This window comes from Zonotrichia leucophrys, chromosome 25 (assembly GCF_028769735.1).
Source record: "Zonotrichia leucophrys gambelii isolate GWCS_2022_RI chromosome 25, RI_Zleu_2.0, whole genome shotgun sequence".
Classification (NCBI taxonomy): Eukaryota; Metazoa; Chordata; class Aves; order Passeriformes; family Passerellidae; genus Zonotrichia; species Zonotrichia leucophrys.
Genome location: NC_088194.1, coordinates 898,804 through 909,182, shown reverse-complemented (window position 1 = coordinate 909,182; position 10,379 = coordinate 898,804). Strand labels below are relative to the sequence as shown.

Sequence of the window (10,379 nt, the reverse complement as noted above, 5' to 3'; positions counted from 1 at the left end):
TCACGCCCATGGCCCCCCACCCAGGCCACGCCCACTACCACGCCCAGCATATAACTACGCCCCTTTGGCCCCGCCCACTGTGTTGGCCCCGCCCACTGCCCCGCCCTCCGCGAGCCCCGCGCGCCCCCTGCCGGATGCGCACCACACCTGCACCCCCTACTCTCCCCTCTGATTGGCCACCCGCTCCCAGCCAATGAGAGACAAGGAGTCAACACCCAGCCGCTCTCTTATCCAATCGCAAGGCGAAGCGGCGCCCCGCCTCCCGAGCGGGCAAGCACCGCCCCTAGCCAATCAGCGCCGGGCCCGCAGGGTGATGGGCGGGCGCAGGAGGGCGTTTCCACCAATGGGCGCGGCGTGCAGCGCGGAGGGGGTGGGGTTACTGCGGCGGCTTCCAGAGAGTTCGGAGACGGCGGCGGAGCGGCGGCGGCGGTGAGTGAGGGGGGGGCGGCCCCGGGACCCCGCCGCGACCCCCGGAGCCCTCCGGGACCTCCCCAACCTCCCTGCGACCCCCGCCCTGCCCGTGTCTGTGGGGGCCCGCCCCGCACAACCCTGTAGGCGGCTGCTCGGGGTGCCCTGAGGGCCTGCAGGGCTCCGGGGGGGATCTGAGGCGACCCCTCCTCCGGGAGTACCGGGTTCGAGTCCGCTCCTCCGCTCCGGTGTGAGGTGTGGGGACCTCCGCGGCTGTGGACGGGCTGTCACCGTGTCACCTCTGCCCGGTACCCCCGGTGCGCGACCTGAGGGGCTGAACCGCTCCTCACGGGGTTCTTCCGCTGGAGCGACCCGGCCTGAGGGGCCCGGTCCCGGGGGACAGACCCCGTTCCAACCAAGGGGATCTCAGCTTGGACCGGACCGGCCCGGCCCCGGGGGACAGACCCCGCTGCGGTCCCCGGACCCGGTCCGCAGTGGGAAGCCGGGGTTATTTACCCGAGCGCTCCCCGCGTCGCAAGATAAACGAGTCCCCACCCCACGCGGGGCTTATCGGCTGTGACACACGGCCCGGGGGGGGACACGGCACCCCCGAGCCCGCCCCTCACTGCCGGACCCCCTTGCGGTGCCCGGCTGTCCCCGGTGGCACCGGTTCGGACATCCCCTGTCACCCAAGTGCATGAGGGACACCAGGGATCAAAGCATTTTGAGGGGACGGGACTTGGGGTCCACTTGCAGGAGTTCTGTGTGCGGTTGTTGTCACCACTCTGTCCCACTGCGGGGAAACTGAGGCAGGGCTGTGCATGAGGGACAGCAGGGATCAAAGCCTTTTGTGGGAATGGGATTTGGGGTCCAGCCCCACACTCGCAGGAGCCTCGTGCGGGGTTTGTCTGTCGCGTTGTTGTCACCACTCCCTGTCTCACTGTGGGGAAACTGAGGCAGGGGCCAGCAGGGCTCACCCAGCGGGGTTTTGGGGTCACTCAGAGCTCTGGCCGGGTGGCAGTGCCACACTCACAGCCCTGTCCTGTCCCAGCACGTCACAGCAGCCGGGAAGATGGTGAAGGAGACGGGTTACTACGACCTGCTGGGCGTGCGGCCGGGCGCCAGCCTGGACGAGATCAAGCGGGCATACCGGCGCCTGGCACTGCGCTACCACCCCGACAAGAACCCCAGCGAGGGCGAGCGGGTACGTGCGGCCCCCCCGGCCCCTCCCCGAGCCCCCCATGCCCAGCTGACCCCTCTGTGCCCTCCCCAGTTCAAGCAGATCTCGCAGGCCTACGAGGTGCTGTCGGACGCCCACAAACGGGCGCTGTACGACCGCGGAGGAGAGCGAGCCATGAAGGAGGGAGGCCTGGGGGGCCGCGGGGGAGGCGGCGGCTTCGGCTCCCCCATGGACATCTTCGACCTCTTCTTTGGAGGGGGAGTGAGGATGCGAGGCCGGGCGGACAGGAGAGGTGAGGGGTGAGGGATGAGGGACTTGCTGTGACCCTGGGGTGGGTGGGAGGGCGGCCAGCACCATGAGGAGGTGACAACTCTGCTGGCACTTCTTGATGGGAGGAGGTGACAGGAGGTGACAGCCTGCTGGGACCTTTTGGGTCTGGAGCATGGTGGTCACTCAGGAGGCGACAAACTTGCTGGGACCTTTTGGTGGGAGGGGGCTGGTGCCCAGCACCATGAAAAGGTGACGAACTTGCTGGGACATTTTGGTGGGAGGGGGTTGGTGATCAGCACCATAAGGAGGTGACAAACCTGCTGGCACCTCTTGGTGGGAGCACTGTGAGGTGACAGGAGGTGACAAACCTGCTGGGACCTTTTGGTGGGATGGGGCTGGTGCCCAGCGTGGTGAGGAGGTGACAAACCTGCTGGGACCTCTCGGTGGGAAAGGGCTGGTGCCCAGCACAGCGCTGGTTTGGAGGACAAGGGACTGCTGGGAAGCATGACTGGAAAAGGACTGGCACCCAAATGCAGTGTGACATTGGCTCAGGGGTGACAGGAGCCTGGTCCCCAGCAGGGCACTGGCTCAGGGATCCAGCCAGGCTCCCCAGGCCGTCTCTGCCCCTGCGGCACAGCCCGCTGCAGCTCCTCACCACCCTCATTACTTTCTCTTCAAAGGGCCCTTCCCTGTCCCTGTCCCGGCTTTCCCCCGCCGTCCCCGGCCCCGGGGCTGGGCTGAGTCCCCGCAGCAGCCCCGGGGTGGCAGCAAGGACGCGGGGCCAGCCCGGTGACTCGGGCCTGGGTCACAGGGACACGGTGACTCTGCCGGCTTCTTGCTGAGATGGCAGGAGTTAATTGCAGGGCAATTAGGAGGCTGAGGGAGTCATCTGGAGCAGCTGGGGGTGGCTGAGAGCCCTGGGGTGGGAGCCGTGCCCTGCCCACGCTGGGGACCCGCCACTGCCCCAGGGTGGCATCCAGGCTTGGAGTGAAGCTGTCCCTGCTTTGTCCTTGAGGAAGGAGCAGGGCTGGCTCACCTGGTGAGCCTGAGCAGTGCCCAGTGCCTGTTTGGGGCTGGCACAAGGCTGGTGCTGAGCCAGGCTCTCCCCATGCCCAGGGAAGACAGTGGTGCACCAGCTCTCTGTATCACTCGAGGATCTGTACAACGGCTCCACACGGAAGCTGTCCCTGCAGAAAAACATCATCTGCCGCAAGTGTGGAGGTGAGTGAGGGGCTGAGGGGCCGCCCCAACACCCCCTAACCCAATATCTGACCCCCTGCCCCCCCTGGCACAGGCTGCGGGGTGCGGGAGGGCGCCCAGAGGAGGTGCCCCAAGTGCCACGGCTCGGGCATGGAGGTTCGCATCCACCAGCTGGGGCCCAGCATGATCCAGCAGATCCAGACCGTGTGCTCGCAGTGCCAGGGCCAGGGCGAGTGGATCCGGCCCCGCGACTGCTGCCTCACCTGCAACGGCCGCAAGGTGGTGCGGGAGAAGAAAATCCTCAGCGTGCACCTGGATAAAGGTGAGGCACGGCTGCGTGCGCGGTGGGGTCACCCCAAAGCGCCACACGGGCTCTGAGCCTCCTTCACTCCCCTCACAGGCATGAAGGACGGGCAGAAAATCACCTTCCACGAGGAAGGGGACCAGGTGCCCGGCCTGGAGCCCGGGGACATCATCATCGTGCTGGATCAGAAGGAACATCCTGTTTTCCGGCGCAGCGGTGACGACCTGATTGTCAGGAGGGAGATCAGCCTGGCAGACGCCCTGTGTGGGTGCAGGCAGGTGATCCACACCCTGGACAACCGCACCCTGCTCGTGTCCTCCCCGCCAGGTGAGGGGCACTCAGCACCTGGGAGTGGCACAGCACCGCAGGGATGTGCCCCCTGTTGATGGAGTGGCAAAACTGTCCTTTGTTTCCTTGAAAAGGAGAAAAGCCCATTAATCTCCTCAATTAGGTAAAAAGACGCCTTGTAAGAGGTGTCCCCACCTCGTGGGGGGGGGATTTCACCTCAAATTTAAGGCTGACTAATTGGACAGGAGCTACAAAGTCCCATCTAAGGAATTTACTAGAAAAAGAAGAGCCCAAAGAAACTAATCACTTTGGTGAAGTGTTTTAGAACCTCTTGCACCTGACTTGGTTTTTCTATGTAAAGAGTTTTGTTGTGTTGCCTTCCCAACACTACCACAGAATCCATCCTGCTGATTTTATGTCTTCTAAAGTAGCTGAGCTATCTTGGGTGTGATAAATCTCCAAGAATTTATAAGACCTAGCTCAAGGAGACCAATCCATCACAGCAGGAGCTGCCAGCACAGCAGGTCACCCTCATCTCTGTCTCTCAGGTGATGTGATCCGACCTGGGGACCTGAAGTGCATCCCCAACGAGGGCATGCCCGTCTACAGGAGCCCCTTCCAGAAAGGAAAACTCATCCTGCAGTTCGAGGTGAGCTAGAGCAGGATACTGCTCCACATCTCCCACCTGCGGCCTCCCCGAGCTGCCTCACAGGTGAAGTTGCTCCTCTGTGTGCCCTCAGGTGAAGTTCCCCGAGCCGGGCTGGCTCCCCACGGACCGCCTGCGGCAGCTGCAGGGCTTCTTCCCGCCGCAGGAGGAGGTGATGGCCACGGAGGACACGGAGGAGGTGGAGCTCAGCGATTACACGGCTCACAGCGGGCCGGGCCGGCGGCCCTACACGGGGGAAGCTTATCACGAGGATGATTTCGAGGATGGGATGAGGCAGCATGTGCAGTGCCAGACCTCATAGCGGGCTGGGGCCCGGGAGCAGGCGGGGCAGGGGAGGGGCTGCCACCTTCAGGGATGTACATAGGGCGCCTTTCCGACAGCACTTCACCTTCCCCGGCCCCACAGAGCCGGCAGAGCCCCCCTGCCCTGCCGGGTGAGCCCCCTGCCCTGCCGTGGGGGGCACGGGGTGGGCTCCAGCTGCCGCTGCTGGAATGGAGCAGTAACACAGGGGGTACCCGCTGCCCCTGCCTCAGTTTCCCCATCTGCAGTGTGGGGAGCAGGGGAAGTGCCCCAGTCCCACCCCCACCCTGGGGACCTGCTGCCCGGGCCCCAGCTCCTTGCTTTGCCCATTTCTTTCCTTACTGGAGCCTGGCTCAGGCCTGGGATGCAGAGGGGGTGGCTCTTTTCTCTTTGCACAGGACAGGAGGGGTTGGGGGGAACCCGTCCCTTTCCTTTAATTTATTTTTGGAAGAATTTTAGAAGTTTTTCTTTTTTTTTTGGTTTTTTTTTTGGGGGGCGGAGATGGGGGGGTGGTGACTTTGTACTTGGCATTAAATGCGAATCCCAATTTGGTGTGTGGGGTTGAACATGGGGCAGTTTGTGGGGCAGGGTGTGTGGTTGAACGTGGGACAGAGCCTGGGACAGTGTGTGGGGCAGTTTATGGAGTTGAGCATGGGACAGCGTGGGGCTGAGCATGGGGCAGGATGTGGGACAGGTTATGGGGTGAGCCTGGGGAAGGGTGCAGGGTTGATTGTGGGGCAGGGTGTGGGGCAGGCCGTGGGGTGTAACATGGGGCAGGGTGTGGGGTTTAGCCTGGGACAGGGTGTGGGGCAGGTTATGGGGTTGTGCCTGGGGCAGGGTGTGGGGTTGGGTGTGGGACAGGCTGTGGGGTTGAACATGGGACAGTTTGTGGGGCAGGGTGTGGGGTTAAGCCTGGGACAGGGTGTGGGGCGGGTTACGGGGTTGAGCCTGGGGCAGAGTGTGGGACAGTGTGTGGGGTTGAGTGTGGGGCAGGGTGTGGGGCAGGGTGTGGGACAGGGGGTTGAACATGGGACAGTTTGTGGGGCAGGGTGTGGGGCAGGTTATGGGGTTGAGCATGGGACAGAGTGTGGGGCAGGGTGTGAGGTTGAACATGGGGCAGGGTGTGGGGTTGAACATGGGGCAGGGTGTGGGGCTGAGCGTTGGGCTGTGGATGGGGCAGGGTGTGGGGTTGAGCGTGGGGCAGAGTGTGGGGCAGGGTGTGGGGTTGAACATGGGGCAGGGTGTGGGGCAGGGTGTGGGGCTGAGCGTTGGGCTGTGTATGGGGCAGGCTGTGGGGTTGAGCGTGGGGCAGCAGCAGCCCCAGGGCAGTGACTCTGCCCCGCTTTGATCCCGGGCGTGCCTCAGTTTCCCCATCCTTACCCAACCGGGCGCTGCCGGCTCCGGCTCCCGCCTTCCCTGCCCCGGCTGCTCCTCCCGCTCCAGCCCCCAGGCCTGGCTGGGGAGGGGTCTGCCCCATTCCCTTCCCCCTCTGCCAGCCCTGCAGCCCCCCTGGGCCCTCTGCATCATCCCAGCATCCCTGGAGACCCCAAACAGGGGCAGATTCACCCCAAACAGCTTCAACCCTGCACTCACCTCATGGATGATTCTAGCCACGCTACAGAGCTGGGCTGCTGTGCTGATAAGGGAGATTTCCCCCAAAAACTTACCTGCTATGGGGGGCAGCTGCATCCCAGAACCTTGTTCCTCTGCTCTTCTCCCCTGTCTGGACACAATCTTGACCCTGTGGGTACCCCCAGTCCCTCTCCCTGTCCTTGTCGCTTCCAGGACCCTCTGCATCATCCCAGCATCCCTGGAGACCCCAAACAGAGGCAGATTCACCCCAAATAGCTTCAACCCTGCACTCACCTCATGAGTGATTCCAGCCGGCACAGAGCTGGGTTACTGAGCTGATAAGGAGGACCCCCCCCAAAAAATTACCCTGCTATGGGGGGCAGCTGCATCCCAGACACCCCCTGCCCCTCCACGAGCTGGACCAGGCTCCCCTCTGCAGTGGGATGGGGGTGAAACCCCCCCAGCCCTGCCCAGGGGAGCCCAGGCCGGGGGGGCTCTGTGGGGTTGGAGCTCCCCCTCCCCTGGAACCCAGGAAAGCTCCGGCGCCAGCTGCAGCTGCAGGGGGAGGAGGAGGAGGAGAAGGAGGAGGAGGAGGAGGAGGAGGCGAGGAGAACAATGCTGGCCGGCCGCCAGCCGAGGGGAGAAGGGGGGAGCTCCTGCCCAGCCCCCGGCCCGGCGGGCACAGGGAGGGCTGAGCGCGGGCGGTGACAGTGACAGTCCCTGTCCCCCGGGGCTCCTCCCTGAGCCACCCAGGCAGCATTGTCCCTGCTGCCCCGAGCCGTGGGGACACCCCCGAGAGCAGGGGCTCCTCCCACCACGCTGGGCACAGGGACCCTGTGCCGTGTGCCAGAGCCCACCTGGGCACGTGGCACCATGGCTGTGTAGTGCCAGGCACCGAGCAGGGTCCCCAAGCTTGTCACACATCAGAGACCCCTCTGGAGAGCAGGGCAGCCGAGAGACCCTCCTGGGGCTGGCACCTCCATGTCCCAGCTCCTCTGTCAGGACGTTTTTTGGGGTGTGGGGGATGCCATGCTGCCAGCCTGGACCAGCCAGGGTGGGCTCCGTGCTGGGCATCAGCCGGCCTGGGGGGTGTGGGGGTGGCAGGGAGGGGACCCCAGCCCTTGGGGGGCACAGCTTGGCTGGGGTCATGCTGGGTGTGTGTGGGGGGGGCGGTTTTTCCTCCAGCTCGGCCTCCCTCCTCTACCTCATCCCCAGCGTCACCGGGGCTGGGTGACCCCCCATGCCTGTCTGTCTGTCTGTCCCTTTAAGGACCCCCTGTCCCCTATAGGGACACCTCTGTCCTGTCCCCCTGTCCCCTATAGGGACACCCCTGTCCTCTCCCCTGTAGGGACACCCCTGTCCTGTCCCTCTGTCCCCTGTAGGGACACTTCTGTCCTGTTCCCCTGTCCCTCTGTCCCCTATAGGGACACTTCTGTCGTGTCTCTGTCCCCTGTAAGGACACCCCTGTCCTGTCCCCCTGTCCCCTATAGGGACCCCTGTCCTGTCCCCTTCAGGGGCACCCCTGTCCCTCTGTCCCCTACAGGGACATCCCAGCGAACCCCCCCTGGATTCAGGCAGACCGAAGCCCCCTCCCCGCTCCCTCCCGGCACGGATGAGAGAGCCGCGGTTCCCCCACACCCATCCCAAGCTCAGCTTCCAGAAAAATGCACGGGAAAAATTCCGGGGTGAGGGGCCGGGGCCCCCCAGGGTCGCGCATTCATTGCCCGCTTTGTCTCCGCACATGAAAGGCGAGGGGCCAGCCCGGCCCCCTGCCCAGCCCGGGGGGGCAGCGGGGTCACCGGGCGGGATTAGTGCCGGATTAGCGGCGCCGGGACCGCGACACCACCCAGGCAGAGCTGCGGGAGGGGGGCTCAGCCCCCCGGAGCAGTTTTGGGGTCACTCACTCACGGCCCCTCCGCCCCAGCTCCGCAATTCGCTTTTGTTCCGAGAGCAGCCGAGCTCCGGGGAGGGGGCGCCTCCCTCCGGAGCCCCCCGGGCCGCTGTGGGGGGAGCGCAGGCAGCCCCAGCCCCCCTCTCCCCCCATTTCTGGGGGTCCCGGAGCCCCCCCAGGCCGAGGCGAAGCGGAGCCGTCCCCAGGGCTCCGGGGAAAGCGGAGATTCCTCCGGCGGGGGCGGGGGCACGGCTGGATTCCATTACCGGCGGCTCCCGGGGTCTCCGGGGGTGAAGTGGGGAGGGGGCCGGGACCCCCGGCAGAGGCGGGACACGGCCCTGGGAACGGCGCCAGGGGTGATGGGCGCCTGCCAAGCGTCCACCTGGAGATACCGGAGCCTTCCTCCCCCTCCTCCTCCTCCTCCCCAGGGAAGGTGTAATTCCACCCTCGCTGCTCCTGGACGGGCTCCCGGGGTGCGGGAGCACAGCCCGGCCGTGGGGGTGAGGCCAACAGCGAGCCCGGGCTCCTTTCTCCTTCCCCCCATCACAACACCGAGCCCCGGCTCCCTTCTCCATCCCCCCATCAGCGCTCGGTGGGGCGGTGCCCCCCAACTGCCCCACGGCCCCTCGGGTGGGGGGCACTGCCCCAGAGGGGTCCCGGCCCGGTCAGGGGGAGCCGAGCTGGGCAGGGAACGGGGGGCAGGAGCAGCACCCCAAAGCTCGAGGCGGGGCAGTGCTGCACCCCGATCTTCTCTGCACCTTCCTGCACCCCAAACCTTCCTGAATCCCGATCCTCCCTGCACCTCTCTGCACCCCGACCCTCCCTGCACCCCGATTCTCCTGCACCCCGACCCTTTCCTGCACCGCCCCGCACCCCGATCCTCCCTGAACCCCCCAGCTCAGCCCCGTTGTCCTGGGCTAATTAACGCCAATCCCATGCAGAGCAATTAGCGGCCAGCCCGGTAATTAAAAAAGCCACAGAACAAACCCAGGGGTGCCCCCGGCTCCCCCACCCCAACCCGGATTGGGGTCTCATGCTGAGAGCTGGGGCAGAGCACAAAGCCCCGGCCCCACACCGCCCTCCCTGCCCCACAATCAGCCACGGTCACCCCACAGTCACCCCACAGTCACCCCAGGGTCACCTCGGTGCCACCACCCGCTTCCCACGCGGGATGTGCCAACCCCGCTGCCGCCCTCGCCCCGCGCCCCTTGCGCAATGGCCCCACAGGGGATGTGGGGAGCAGGAGCTGGGTGTGGGATTTGGGGTGTGGGATCCAGGGGGAAGGATCTGGGGTGTAGGATCTGGAGTGTGGGATCTGAAGTGTAGGATTTGGGGGGGTGGGATCTGGGGTGTGAGATTTGGGGTGCAAAGTCTGGAGTGTGGGATATGGGGTGTGGGATCTTGGGTGCAGAATCCGGGGTGTGTGATGTGGGGAGAAGGATCTGGAGTGTGGGATTTGGGGTGCAGAATCTGAGGTGTGGGATCTGGAGTATGGGATTTGGGGTGCAGAATCCGGGCTGAAAGATCCGGTGTGTGGGATCTGGAGTGAGGAAATCTGCGGTGCAGAATCTGAGGTGTGGAATCTAGAGTGTGGGATCTGAGCTGTGGGATTTGGGGTGTGGGATTTGGGGTGCAGAATCCGGGGGTGTTGGATTTGGGGTGTGGGATGTGGGGTGCAGAATCCGAGGTGAAAGATCTGGGGTGTGGTATCTGGTGTGTAGAAATCTGGGGTGTGGAAATCTGGGAATCCAGCATGTGGGATTCAGACTGCAGGATTTGGGGTGCAGAATCCAGGGTGTGGAATCTGGAATGTGGGATTTGGAGCGTGAGATTTGGGGTGTGGGATATGGGGTGGAGGATCCAAGTTGTCAGATTCAGACTGTGGGATCTGGGGTGCAGAATCCGGGGTGTGGGACTCAGACTGCAGGATTTGGGGTGCAGATCTAGAGCACAGAATGTGAGATTTGGGGTGCAGAATCCGAGGTGAAAGATCTGGGGTGCATAATCCGGTGTGTAGAAATCTGGGGTGTGGAAATCTGGGGTGTGGAATCCAGCCTGTGGGACTCAGACTGCAGGATTTGGGGTGCAGAATCCGAGGTGTCAGATTCAGACTGTGGGATTTGGGGTGTGGGATTTGGAGTGTGGAATCCAGGCTTTGGGATCTGGGGTGGAGGATCCAAGGTGTCAGGTTCAGACTTTGGGATCTGGGGTGCAGAATTTGGGATGTGGGATCCAGAGCCCCCAGGGTGTGGGATCTGTGTGCCAATGGGGCAGGAGGAGAGTCAGGGATACCCCTGGG

General features: G+C 64.5%; 1 protein-coding gene across 4 annotated transcripts; it reads left to right on the top strand.

The window, feature by feature from the left end:
• The first annotated feature begins 385 nt into the window (after positions 1–385).
• LOC135457906 (dnaJ homolog subfamily A member 1-like) lies at positions 386–5,114 on the top strand. 4 transcript variants are annotated; one of them, XM_064732734.1, is made up of 8 exons: positions 386–429; positions 1,460–1,612; positions 1,682–1,880; positions 2,975–3,079; positions 3,153–3,380; positions 3,459–3,689; positions 4,199–4,299; positions 4,391–5,111. In XM_064732734.1, exons 2-8 carry the CDS (start codon positions 1,481–1,483, stop codon positions 4,616–4,618), a joined length of 1,224 nt encoding a protein of 407 aa, XP_064588804.1. In that variant the 5' UTR covers positions 386–429; positions 1,460–1,480; the 3' UTR covers positions 4,619–5,111. The 4 variants fall into 4 exon arrangements, with proteins under 4 accessions (XP_064588804.1, XP_064588802.1, XP_064588801.1 ...); XM_064732733.1 differs by lacking the exon at positions 386–429 and adding an exon at positions 483–725; XM_064732732.1 differs by having other exon boundaries at positions 1,460–1,880; positions 4,391–5,114.
• The last annotated feature ends 5,265 nt before the right edge of the window (positions 5,115–10,379 follow it).

Coding starts and splice junctions, on each gene's coding strand:
- LOC135457906 (XM_064732732.1), top strand. CDS start 1,481: ATGGTGAAGGAGACGGGTTACTACGACCTGCTGGGCGTGCGGCCGGGC. Junction 1,881..2,974: donor AGGCCGGGCGGACAGGAGAG/GTGAGGGGTGAG, acceptor CCCCATGCCCAG/GGAAGACAGTGGTGCACCAG. Junction 3,080..3,152: donor CATCTGCCGCAAGTGTGGAG/GTGAGTGAGGGG, acceptor CCCCTGGCACAG/GCTGCGGGGTGCGGGAGGGC.